General features: G+C 33.6%; 1 protein-coding gene across 13 annotated transcripts in view; it reads right to left on the bottom strand.

Annotated features, from left to right (window-relative positions):
* Window positions 1–14,504, bottom strand: part of sh3pxd2aa (SH3 and PX domains 2Aa) — a 168,043-nt gene that overhangs the window by 73,299 nt on the left and 80,240 nt on the right. For all 13 annotated transcript variants that reach the window (XM_087236051.1, XM_087236055.1, XM_087236048.1 and 10 more), the window contains one exon: window positions 13,595–13,686. In XM_087236051.1, coding sequence (XP_087092177.1) covers window positions 13,595–13,686 — 92 coding nt within the window. The remainder of the gene's footprint in view (window positions 1–13,594; window positions 13,687–14,504) is intronic.

Below are 14,504 nucleotides of genomic sequence, written 5' to 3'. Positions count from 1 at the left end.
TTACTCTGTTTTTTTCTCTATGCCTCATTGTCTGTCTCTCTGTCTTTGACTGATCATCTTATCAGGCCCTTAAGCGACAGCACTTTAGATAATTAACTAGTTTTATCCAGCATTAACCCCCCGAAGAGCCACACAATTATCAGTCACTTTTGGCCAATGACAAACCCCACAACCATCCCCCATATTAGACCAAAAAATGATTGTACTGTGTGCTCACATGGGTCCATTTTCTGCACATGTACAATGTATACATGTGCATATAACTGATATAAAAAAATAAACATCCATACAAATATTTATTTAACAGTCTAAATACTAATACAATAAATAAAATAAATGAATTGAAGATGTACATTGCTTTATATTCAAGATTTTTTAAAGCAATTGATCAAAAGTCACAGAAAATGAAAATGACGAGTAACCAAACAAGACACAGTTAACCTACTCAATGGAGTAATGAGAAACCAAAGAGGAAAACTGAGAATTAAGATAACTAAGGAGACTAGGATTGTCAAAATAATCTGAAAAATCTGAAAGTAAACAAAATAAAAAATAAGATATAAGATGATTCGTATTATTATTGTATTTCTGGCCAGGTTATTGCAGCCTTGGTCAATACAATAAAATAAAATAGAATAAAATAAAAAATAAAATAAAATAAAGTAAAATAAAATAAAATAATTGTAAAATAAAATAAGATATGAGATGATTAGTATAAATTATTATTGTATTTGTGGCCAGGTTAATGCAGTCTTGGTAATAAAATAAAATAAAATAAATGTAAAATAAAATAAAATAAAATAAAATAAAAAAAATCAAATACAAAATAAAATAAATTAAAAAAAATAAAAAAATAAAAATAAATATGTAAACAATCAATGCAAAATATTTCACTGAACATGAAACTGATAACTAAAATTATAATTAAAATGAAAAGAAATGAAATAAAATATCTCTGGACACTTAGTGGTTGTGAAATGCTACCAGAAAAAAATTATTAAATTAAATTAAATTAAAAAATATAATCTTGTTTTGATATTAATTTGTTTTTATAATTAAAATATGTTTACAAAAAATATTTTTATTTAATGTAACTACATATATTACTGACTGCATTCATTTGCAGCACTGTGATCAGATGTCACTTGTTTCTCCAAGGGGCTTAAGTTGGATCTCCTCCACCCCCATTTAATTACGCAGAAAGACCATAGGATAAGCAGGTCAGGATTTACAGCACTGCATGTGGGAATACACAGTCCACCAGCAACCATCCATCATACCAGCTAATAAAAAAAAACCTTTCCCTGAATGCAAACGGAGAGAGACAGTGAGAAGAACTGCTCAACATCAGATGGCAAAACTAAAATAGCAAACGTCTGTTTGTGGTGGAAACGCTGTTCTGATCATTACCATCTGTCTCAGATCAGGTTCAATGCATGGATTAACAGATATACAGAGAAATGTGCAGTGATTCTGAATAATAATATTGCTATTCCTTGTCTTTCAAATGTCAATTTATTACAACTTTGAATAGATTTGTTTTGGAGTTATGTAACACAGTATGTTACATGGACAGCAGTTTTAGTCCCATATGGTAAAATAAAATAAAATAAACTGAAATAAAATAAAATTATATGTATATTATTTATTACAACTCTAAATAGATTTTTGTGCAGTTTTGTAGCACAGTATGTTGCGTGGATAGCAGCTTTTGTCCAATAATTTTTAAATAAATAATAGTAGTAATAATAAAATAATAATAATAAATAAAATAAAATAAATGTAAAAATTAAAAATAATAATAAAATAAAATAATAAATAGATGTTATAATAATAATAAAATAATAATAAAATAAAATAATAAGTAATTTAAAAAAATTAAAATTAAAATATTAATAAAATAAAATAAAGAAATAAAGAAACAATAAAATAATAATACAATTTAAAAATTATAAAAAATAAAAATAAAATAATAAATAAATAAAATAAAAAACAATTATAAAATTAAATTATAAATTAATTAATACAATTAAAATAATAATAAATTAAATAAAATAATAAAAAAGTAAAATAAACTAAAATAAAAATATATTTATTATAACTCTAAATAGATTTTTTGTGCAGTTATGTAGCACAGTATGTTGGTGTATAGCTGCATTTGTCTAATAAAATGAACATTTTTAAAATAAAAAAAATGTAATAAAATAAATAATAAAATTTTATTAAAAAAATAAATAAATACAAATAATTAAATGTATAAATAAAAATAATTAATTAATAAAAATAAAATAAAAATTATTTTCATTGAGAACAATAAAAACAAATTGTCAAAATATGTTTTAAACGTACCTTTTCATAAATATATTTTGTACTCTCAAAAATGACTTTTGCTCATTGTTCAAGTCATTTCGGACAACTTAATTATTTTATGTTCAGTCCACTTTAATTTGCAAAAACAATTAAGTTAACTTAATCGATCTGTGTTGAGAAAACATGAAGGAGTATATTTTATAGTGTACAAATACAATTTTGGTTTATGCATAAATACATTGAACATTGAGCTTCATAATTACAATGATAGATTAAACTTATATTTAAACTATATCATAGCCAGAAAAAAAATCACTTCATTATTGTATATAGAATGTGACATTGTAGACCATAAGCATATAATGCAGTCCATACTGCAGCGTTTGACAGTCTCCTGGGACTCCAGTCGCATGTGTATGAGCTCTGGATATGTAAAGAATTCTGTCAGTGTAAAAAAATGTGTCTGACAGGAAAAGCAGGCATCCACAGTGTATTTAAATGATGTGTGCACAAGGAAGAGAAAGACTAGACTTGCAGAAGACTGGCAGTTTAGTGCATTAACTAAGCTCCTAGTGATTTAGCCAATTTAATTGATTATATTCCAATTTTTATTTGACAATTTTCCCTGTACCGGGTTGCAGCTGGAAGGGCATCTGCTGCGTAAAACGTGCTGGATAAGTTGGCAATTCATTCCGCTGTGGCAACCCCTGATGAACAAAGGTACTAAGCCGAAGGAAAATTAATGAATGAATGAATATTTGACTATTCATGTGCAAAATTTCCATTTTCAGCATGCAATATCTAAATTTGACACTTGAAGAGTATTAAAATGCAACACTAAGAGCATTGAGTAAATAAAACAGGATTGTTGGTTTTAGTTTATACAAAACAAGACACTTTTTAAATAAAAGAACAGATAAGAATGATGGTCTAGAGATGCTTTAAGTGTGACCTCTAGTGGTCATAACGGTTTAACTCTACTGATATGCAATGTGAATTCAGATTTCTCCAGACTTAAAGGGATATTTCATCCAAAAATGACATTTTACCAACTTTTTACTTACCCTCAAGTGGTTCCAAACCTTTTTTTCCGTTGAACACAAAAAATTTTTTTTTGAAGAAATAAAAAACCTGTAACCATTGACATCCATAGTGGGAATACAAATATTATGGAAGTTAATAGTTACAGGCTTCAGACATTTTTTTTTTATTTTTCGTTCAATAGTAAAAGAAAATTGGAAGCAATTAAAGGGTGAGTAAATGATGACAAAGTTTTGTCATCAATCTCTTTAAAATATCTTTAACACAGTAAAATGACGTTTTCTTTTCTGACTACTTGAAAACAATGTTTGCGAAAGGCATTCATTATTCTTTGACAATCTTTGCATTTCAAAAATGGTTCTTTTCATCGAAAAATGCTTCTTTAGATTATTAAAATGTTCTTCACACTAAGAATAAATGTGTTTAAGAAGTGTTAAATGTTCTTTTGAGAAACCAGTATTGACTAAAACTTTAATTATTACATCTAATCATTCATTACTTCATTTTCCTTCGGCTTAGTCCCTTTATTCATCAGAGGTCGTCACAGCGGAATGAACCCCCTTCTATTCCAGGATTTGCTTTACACTGGATGCCCTTCCAGCTGCAACCCAGTACTGGGAAACACCCAAAAACCCCACATTCACAAACATACGCTACGGCCGATTTAGGTTATTCAATTCACCTATAGCGTGTCGCCCTTATTCAAGATTTAAATGAATATTTTTTCACATTTTGTAGTTCTTCCTCTTACAAAAAAATTAAAATAAAAATAATAACTGACTTGAGAATTAAACATGTTAAATTATGCCAAACCCTCAATTATGCCAAACTAACAAATGTTAACTCTGGTGTTCAGAATTACAGATATGCAGTGGTGGAAAGAGTTAAAGTTCCATTACTTGCCTAAAAATGTATTGCAAGTAGAGTAAAAGTATCTGCTGTAAATATTGCTCAGTATGAGTAAAAGACCTTTCAAAAGTAATTGTGAATAGTATTACGCTGTAAAAAGCTGATGCATTAGCATGTAATTCGTGGATGTGTGTAAACGTAACATTCTGTAGTGCATTTAGTGATTGCCCAGCAGGCACACAACATCAGACGTTAATACTAGCTTAGATTTAGGTTGTGGGTTAGGTTTGGTTAGGTGACCAAAATTAAATGTCTAGCCAGCATCTAAGGACGTTATTTTGATGTCCAATAACAACGTCAAATGATGTTGATATTTGGTTGATTTTACGTTGTGTTAGAAAGTGACCAAAATCCAACGTTGAGCCAGCAATGTCATACTGACATCAAATACTGACATTTATTCATCAGGAATGGCAACCACAGTCCAACATCTGATAGACGACATATTAGTAACGTCCACACAACATCAAGCTGTAGCTTCATTTGATGTTCATATTTGGTTGATTTAGGTTGGACGTTAGACATTGATGTCGGCCTGAAGTTGGGTTTTGATGTCAACCCGATTTTCATTTCCAAACAAAATGCAACGTCCCCACGAGGTTGGGGGACAACGTCAATATGACACCTGCTGGGTGTATAAGGCCATTTTGGTCATCTTACAGTAAACATCCGTCATCTATTCATCAGTCACATGCATCTAAACCAGGGGTCTCAAACTCAATTTACCTGGGGGCCGCAGGAGGCAAAGTCTTGGTGAGGCTGGGCCGCATAAGGGATTTCACAAATAAAAGTCCTCAAATGTCATTATTAACAGTTTTAATTATTTCTTCTGAACATGAAGTATCCTGAACATTAATAGAACATTGAGTGAAGATTATGAACAGTTCTTCTGAACATGGCATCTTTTGCCTACTCCTTGCTGCCAGAGACTTGACAGCGCTTCTTCTCACAAATCTTATATATATATATATGTATAAATAAAACACCCCCACCCCACTCCAGTCACATCAGTCTGTACCAGTCTGTATCTACCTATAATATATATAAGATGCAGGCTGTAGCTAGGTAGGTGGCAGGCTGCAGATAGGTAGCTAAGTGGCAGGCAGGGACGGGAACAGCTTACCTTGGTTCTGGCCGGCGCGAGTTCCCTCCTAACACTTCCCGCCCGTCACAGCGTCTAACAAAGGGGCGGGGTGCGTGGTGACGTCACCGGCATCCCAGCCCCTTTGTTTACACGGCGGGCGGGGAATGCCAGTGACCGCTGTGTACGGATAGAATCAGCGGAGCGGGGAGCGCTCTCTCTCCCCGCTCCGCTGATTCTGTCAGTGTACAGCGGTCGGCCCGGGCCACAAAACATTGCACTGAGGGCCGCAAATGGCCCGCGAGCCGCGAGTTTGAGACCCCTGATCTAAACAGTCTCTTGGTCAATTTGTGTAAAGATTTTGGCCATCTTCTTGGACACTTTCAATGCTTCCAAACGGATTGCTGCAATTATAAATTCCCCATGTCTTCAGGTAGTTCGTTATGATGTGATTTACTTTCTATTTGAGATTTGACTGGATAGGAATCACAAGATTTTTTAAATCTCTGTAGACAAGAAAAAAATAAAGTAGTGACTGCAGGTTGAAAGAAAATAGTAAAAGTTCCAATACTGCACTAAAAATGTACTCAAAGGAAAGTAAATATACAAATTGAAAAACTACTTAGTAAATTATAATTCCTGAAGAAAAACTACTTAAACAGCAGTTTGCATATTTGTTACTTTACACCACTGCAGATATCCACGAGTTTTGTCCATTAAAGCTGCAGTTTGCAGGATTTCCAGCAGATGGATCCAAATACTAGAAGTCAGTTTCCCCTCCATTGCTAAACAGAGACTTGCTGGTTGCTATATCACAGAAGATATGCATTACTTCTATTTATTTATATTGCATTATGGAAATCAATAGCTTTTATTTATCGGTCAAAGACAAAGTGTCTAATTTTGGTGTGTCAAGCTAAACTCACAAAAGTAAGAGGCATATTAATAAATACAATGGAATGCTTCATATTTTGTATGTATTTTATGCTTTATTTGTGTTTTATTTTTTATATTTCCCAAATGATGTTTAATAGAGGAAGGAATTTCTCACAGTATTTCCTGAAATTTTTTTTTACTTTTGGAGAAAGTCTGATTTGTTTTATTTTGGCAAAAATAAAAGCAGTTTTGATTTTCTTAAAAAAAAACATTTTAGGGTCAAAATTATTAGCCCTCTTCAGCTTTTTTTTAAAAAAAGCTGAAGAGGGCTAATAATGTTCTTGTTGGCTGCAGAACAAGCCATCATTATACAATAACTTGTCTAATAACCCTAACTTTCCTAGTTGATCAAGCCTTAAAGAGTTAATCAAGTCATAATTTGAATGTCTATTTAAGCTAAATATCTTGAAATATATTATATGCTGTCATCATGACAAAGATAAAATAAATCAGTTATTAGAAATGAGTTATTAAAATTATTATGTTTAGAAATGTGTTGAAAAAATCTGTCTGTTAAACAGAAATTTGGGGATTAAATGAACAGGGGGGCTAATAATTCAGGAGGGATAAAACTCACTTTTTTAGTCTAAATCATGAACACAAAATGTCCGACTCCATGAATTCCCAGTCCAGTGTAATGTAGTGGGGAATCAGTCGTGGCTTATTCGAGCTTTCAAAGAGCATCTTTGTCTGTCTTTCTAAGATGGATGGAGCTCTTTCCCTCCAGCTGTGTTACGGAGGAGGTACATTGTCAACAGTGCCCTACATTGTCCATGATAAGAGCTACACACACATGTACTTGTATATATGGTTTACAAGGACTCTCTGTTGACGTAATGTTTTTATACTATAAAAACGTTATTATATGGCCTTACCCTTCTATTCACAACCCAACCTTCTCAGGAAAACTGTGGCAAATTTTGATTATCAAAAGACCCGGTTAGGTATGATTTTCCAGTGTTTTTGATAACAAGGAAACAAAGCATGTCCTTGTAAACCACATTAATTGAGCACAACTAGGTCATCATTAATTAATACTGTGTAAAGTAAACAAGTACACACATATTTAAAGTGAGACACTTAAGTCTTAAGCCAAGACACTTCAAAACTGGTTAAAAAAAAAACAAAGATAACTCTATGGTCCCATAGTTGATTAATTACATTTACAATTGCATTAAATAAAAATGTATGTGTGTGTAACTTTTCTAAATTGATTTAAATATGCAAATGAGGCCTGACTTCATTCAATATGCTCACTACTTTATATAACATTTCAAGTTTATTTTGAGAACAGTGTTTTTGTCTCTTAAAGGAATATTTCTAATTTATTTTATTATAATATATTATTATATTATATTTATTATTATTTTTTATTTGCCATGATTTAATTATTTTATTTATTGATTCCAAAATGAGCGTATTAAGTTCCCTCTAAGTTCCCTAGAGTTTCGGAATGCATTTAGCCAGTTTGGCAGGATAGCACTTTTAGCTTAGCATAGCTTAGCATAAATCATTGAATCAGATTAGACCGTTAGCATCTCACGCAAAAATGTCAAAGAGAGTTTTGCCATATTAACCTAGAAAACCTAGCAACTTTTATCTTTCTGTCAGTCTCTTATTTGGACTTGTTTTGGGATTGGCTGAATGGATAAAACAAAACTTGAGACTTTAAGACCCAACTGAGACTTTTTCCTCTCAAAAAGTTGTGTTTGATAACATTAATAGTACGTAAACAAACACAACAAACAAAATCTTTGCAGACTATTAACTCCCTTGAAAAATGTGATTGCCAGAGCACTGTTCTGGAATCAGTTACATGCCTGGAATCGAACCAGTGCGACTTTCCCTTCAGGTGAGAAATCTGACCATAGATCCGCATTTACTGAGAGTGGTCAAGCTCTCGAGATCAAGAGCGTGTTTCCTCAGGGGGATTTATTTCCCGGTGGAAATCTTCAGCAAATCAATAATTCATATCAGTCTAAAAACAGAACCACTACACGGCACAAACGCAGCTCAAATTTCACCTTCACTTCAAGCGTCCTCACGACAGACTGCGCTCAGCTCATCAATTACTCCACATCACTCAATGAACTCGGTGACTCTCCAAACCAAAAGTCTAGGTAATGTTACCAAATGGCCATCTGTTTAAAGAGATAATAATCTGGTTCACGGTTCATTTAAAAGACATCTGGACTTCTAAAGGAATAGCTCAATTCAAGAAATATTCCCCTATATAAAAACTTTGAATTATAGTCAAGTAATTGTAATAAAAATCTAGAATAAACAAAGGAAAAAAAAAAAACAAATACTGCCTTGACCAAAACAATTGTTTATACTGTATTTTTATAATGTATATTTTGTATTTTATTTTTATTTGTGAATTGTTTTTTATTAATTGTTTTATTACATATATATATATATATATATATATATATATATATATATATATATATATATATATATATATATATATATATATATATATATATACATATAAATATATATGTGTTTATATATATATATATATATATATATATATATATATATGTGTGTGTTTATATATATATATATATATTAAACACGTCATGTTTTTTTCCTTGGAATAATATTACTAAAGTAGCTGTTAACATGAAATTGAACCCAAACAATACAAAAAAAAATTAAATGTAAAAAAAAAAATAATATATATAAAAAAAATTATAAAAGGGGTGAAGCAGTGGCACAGTAATTTGGTGCCTCACAGCAAGAAGGTGGCTGGTTCGAACCTCCACTCAGTTGGCGTTTCTGTGTGGAGTTTGCATGTTCTCCCTGCCTTCGCGTGGGTTTCCTCCGGGTGCTCCGATTTCCCACATAGTCCAAAGACATGCGGTACAGGTGAATTGGGTATGCTAAATTGTCTGCAGTGTGTGAGTGTGTGTGTGAATGTGTGTGTGGATGTTTCCCAGAGATGGGATGCTGGAGAAGTTGGTGGTTTATTCCGCTGTGGCGACCCCAGATTAATATTACCTATGTACTATAATACTACCTACTGCGCCATTGCGTCGCCCATGTCAATTATTATTTTATTAAATTATATTTTAATATTAGCTTGACCAGTTAACGGTTAATATTCGGTTAGAAAAGAAAAAAATATATAGTTTCAATTCCTTATTTCAAGTAACTAATTTCTTACTAATGTCTTTCTTGAATTTTTCTAGTTATTTTGCGAGGTTCTAGCATTCAGCTCTATTTAAATGACAATTAAAGTGTCATTTAAATTCTTAGCTATGTTAATTAGGGTAACTAGTCAAGTAAGTTTAATTAGGGATGTCATTGGACATTAGACAACATATGAACCACCAACTTATGTAGTGGATGCCCTTCCAGCTGCAACCCAGTACTGGGAAACATCCAAACACTCTCATTCACACACACTAGAGCCAATTAAGTTCATCCAATTCACCTATAACGCATGTCTTTGGACAGTGGGGGAAACAGGAGCACCCAGAGGAAATCTACGCCAACACTGGGAGAACATGCAAACTCCACACAGAAAAGGCAACTGGCCAGACCGGGACATGAACCAGCGACCTTTGTGCTGTTAGGTGACAGTGCTAACCACTGAGCCATCGTGCCTACACACTAATCAAATTCTTTATATTCCAAAAAACACCTAGTAGTCTTATTCAAAGTCTCTTTGACCTCAGGAGCACACAAGTTGTAAAGCAATCACCTTGCGCTTCAAATGCAATATGAATAATTTATAATGCATTGTGGGGACAGTGTCAAAAATATGGATGAAGTTCATATTAGCATGTCCTTGATAGCATCTAGTAAGGTGTGTTTTTCACTCTACAAACATGAACACACACAAACACACTCATATTTCAGTGTAACAGAGGACCACAGTCATGAAGAGCTACATACAGTCATGAGTGTTCAAGGCTGCACTGGAGATGACAGACAAAATGAAGACAGTTTTTTTTTCTTGCTACAGCGTGGTTGTAAAGAGTGAGCTGTGTGTGTGTGTGTGTGTGTGTGTAGCTGCTGCAGCATATGATGAATGTGTTTTGAACGTGAAAATAGATTGCCTACTCCACATCACTGGGGAAAAATCCAGACAGAGGGAAAGAATAGCAGGGAATGTAAAAGGAGTATGTGACGGACAGCTCTGAGTAGAGAAGAAGAAGAGAAAAATCTGAAGACGCAAGGATGAACGTTAATGCTCTCAGGCTCTTTTTTGTTCCACTACTACTGAAAGCAAGGCTGACAACATGAGATTAAAAACAAACAAGACAGCATGAGAGACTGAATAGTATAACACTAATGCAGCCTCTATTATTATTAAATTAATTATTGAATTAATTCATGGTTATTAATCTAAATAATGACTACCTGTACTACATGTTCTCTATATCTGTATATGTGATTGCATGTGATTAGACATGATTAATTTGATTTACTCAATTTTTTAAGGTAAGTGGTTGCAAACTATTTATATAGGTTGAATTTGAACAAATTAAATTACATTAATTTACTAATTATAAATATACTATAAATATATATAAATTACTAAATTCAAGTTGTTTGTTTAAATTTAGCCCATATAAATTGTTTGCAACCACCCACCTTTGAAAAAAATTGAGTAAATCCAATGAATATTTTTTTTCTGTGTACTATATGTCTATTTTTGTGGAAACAAAACACTTAAAGATTCTTTGAGCTCATTCATTCATACATTTTCTTTTCGGCTCAGTGCCTTAGTAATCTAGGGTTGCCACAGTGAAATGAATCGCCAACTTATCCAGCATGTTTCACACAGCGGATGCCCTTCCAGCTGCAACCCATCATTGGGAAACATCCATATTCACAGACATGCATTATGACCAATTTAGCTTACTCAATTCTCCTAACTTGTGGGGGAAACCAGAGCACCCGGAGGAAACCCAAGTGAACACGGAGAGAATATGCAAACTCCACACAGAAATTGTGCTACTCACTGCGCCACCGTAAAAGTAACTTTAGAAATGTCTTTAAAAATAAAGAAATAAAGGTACAAAATCTTTCACTGGAGTGATACCTTTTTAAAACAACCCAGGCTCGCTATTGAAACGTACCCCTATATACATTTCTGGAGAGTGCTAAATACATCCAAGGAGCTACGTTTTGTTCAGTTTTTGTTTTTGCAAATCCACCAGAGGCCGCTGTGTATGCTTTTTCAGATCTCAAATTTCTCTCACGAGTAACATTCACGCCTGCTGTCCTTACGTAAATCCACCAAAGGCTACTGTCGACAGACTGACTGACTGACTGACTGACTGACTGACTGACTGACTGACCGACCAATTGCCCCACCCACCCCCTTCCCTAAACCCAATTGATAATGTTTTCAAAAGCAATCCCGAAAAAGAAAAGCCCTTGGACTCCTGATTTTTACCACGTTAACAGATCTTACCACGTTCTTACCCTGTTATTTACTTGTTTAATTTAATTTTTGGCTTTTGGTTTTTGCTATAAATGCTTTTCTGGACTCGAACCCTGTCATCATGGGTAATTCCTCTCTGCATCTCAAGTCCGCTGTATACTTTACATGTCGAGCTAGTGGGCAAACTGGCAACAGCTGAAAATCTGTCCACACAGAGATAGGTAGTCAGCTGGTAGTGCGAAAAGAAAAAAGCCATTGGCAGCGTTATACCGCCCCATAGCGTTCATTTTAATAGTTTAATTAGCCGTAAATAGCTCTGGCTACATAATTCGAGATCTCAAGAAATGTATACTGGAGTAGATTTTTACAATGAGCCTGTTTCAAAAGGTTCACTTTTGTACTGTACATGTAGCACCTTTAATGTTCCCTTTTGTACTTGTAAGGTTCACTTTTGTGCCAATAAGTAACTGTGTGGTAAATATTTGTACTTTTTAAGTATTAATATTTATCTCTTAAACTCTGCATATGCAGTACTTCATTTTCTTCTGCATTCTTAAAATTTTAAAGATCCGTACTGGCCCAAAACCCATAAGTGGTTTCATTCTCTCATCAATTGGAATGAATAACGTTTGCACAGATTATGATAGAGATATGTGCAGGAACCAACAAAACTAATTACAGCAACCTAGACCACACAGAGTCAAATACCATATATTAATGTCAAACTTTTGCATTTGCACTTCTGCATGTGGATATGTGAAGCTTTTAAATTTGGGTAGGCAAAATCCAGGCAGAAACCACAAAATAGTCCTTGACTTGACCTGTTAGAAACAAAAATGTACCTTTTGAAAAGCTGTCAGATTTTGAACCTTTTTTTCTGAGAGTGTTCACTGGCACTTTTGATCAATTTAATGTGTTCTTGCTGAACAACAAAATGTGTATAAAATGTATGCAAAAAAATGTCTTATTGACCCCAAACCTTTGGGAAACATCTAAATAGTATATAACAAAAAAAAAAAAAAAAAAACCTTCTCTATTCATATTTTTTCCTCCTGTCTTTCATCTCTGAATTTAATTCTTTTTGGTTAAAATTTCCACAGGATTCACAAGAGCTAATTATGGAGCAGCCTGGGGAAAGACGCTCACACACATACACACATACACTCTCTCTCTCTTTCTCTCTCTCTCTCTCTCAGAAGACTCTACATATCCGCATCAGTGTTAATTAAACAATGCCATCACTGTGATTAACTTAAAGCCTGAGAATGAAGAAAACGCTTCTTTCTCCATCACACATTTGCACCTTAGTTCACACACACACACACGCTCTCTTAAGATAAAGAAGTAACATTTTTGAGAATAAAATTATAAAAATCAAATCAAGTAAAAACATGTAAATACGGCAGGAGACTCAAAACTCCATGCATAAGTCAGTGTGTGTGTGTGTACTGGTTTTAGTGGATTACAAGGACAGCTTTTTTGTATAACGACATGGGTATGACCTAGTTGTACTCTACACTGTAAAATATGGTTGTGTTGTCCCAACACAAATTGATTAAGTTGACAAAATTGTTTATACAAATTAAAGTGGATTGAACATAAAACAATTAAGTTGTCCTAAAAAAAAAAAAAGAATTGTATTAATTCAACTCTTTTTAAATAAGTAGTTAGAAGATTCATCTATTATGGAGGTTTACAGGGACACGCCTGATGTCCTTGTAAATCAAAAAGCTTAAAATCATACTTACAATGTCTTTTAACATTCAAATTGGGTTTGAGGGTTGGATTTAGGAGTAGGGCCATATAATCAGCGGTTCCTACAGTATAAAATATTTTACGCCTATGGAGAAGCCTTATAAACCACCAAAACCAACAAACGTGTGTGTCTTTATGTGTGAGCGTGAGACACTCACTCGACAGGGGGGTTGATATCATCTGGTTTGGTCTCGAAGAAGCGCAGGACTTCCTCACTCTGAGAGATCTGTGGAGGAAGCCGCACCAGTGCCTGGCGGACAGAAAAACAGACCATTATAGAGTCGTCTTAAATTAAATTCAGCAAATGAAAACATAATCAAAGGGGATGCTTTATTCAAGTCATTTTTGGACTTGTCTTTCACAATTGTGGCTGTATTTTTCTCATTTCAAGCTCAAAATGTGCTGTTGTACACAGTAATTCAACTCTAAAAAATTAAGACAAACACACTTTTTTGTTTTGTTTTGTTTTAAACATCCAATGACAAAACATTCTATTTTTTTTTTCTGGTACAGACATTAAATGTCGAACTGCTGCAGTATGTTAGGATCAATGTTAAACAGCTGCAGTGGTGATGTGGGTGGAAACATACAGATAAAGCAGCAGTAATAATATAATACGATCCTGCTTGTAGAATCGAAAACTAAATGGCTCATATTTTGACATACTTTCAAAGAAATTGGTTTACCTTTTCCCTGTGTTATAAATTGGTCAGTTGGACATAATTATAACAACTGAATCCTATTATAGCATTTAAACCAGGGATAAAGTCACATTTTTATCATACTTGTAACAGCAAGTGAAGTGCTGTGCAGGTAAATCTCACTCCTCTGACCTCTAAAAGGTGCTCTAGTGACAGACAATAGAGGCCTCCTTGATAGGGCACCTGACTCCCATACAAAGAATTGCTGATTCGATCCCAGCTCGGAGTGGGTTGGGTGGTGTAAGACCAACAGGTTACATTGGTGCCGTGACCCGGATGAAAGTGAGGTTTAGGTGGGTGAGTGTAAAAAAAAAAACTATATAAGGTGCTCTAGGGACAGACGCCAGAGATCAAGGTCTTGAGCCTC

The sequence above is a fragment of the Danio rerio genome, chromosome 1 (genome assembly GCF_052040795.2).
Source record: "Danio rerio strain M-AB ecotype USA chromosome 1, GRCz13ab, whole genome shotgun sequence".
In the NCBI taxonomy this organism is placed as follows: domain Eukaryota; kingdom Metazoa; phylum Chordata; class Actinopteri; order Cypriniformes; family Danionidae; genus Danio; species Danio rerio.
Note: the sequence above shows the minus strand (reverse complement) of the source record. Positions and strands in the feature narration are given on the sequence as shown.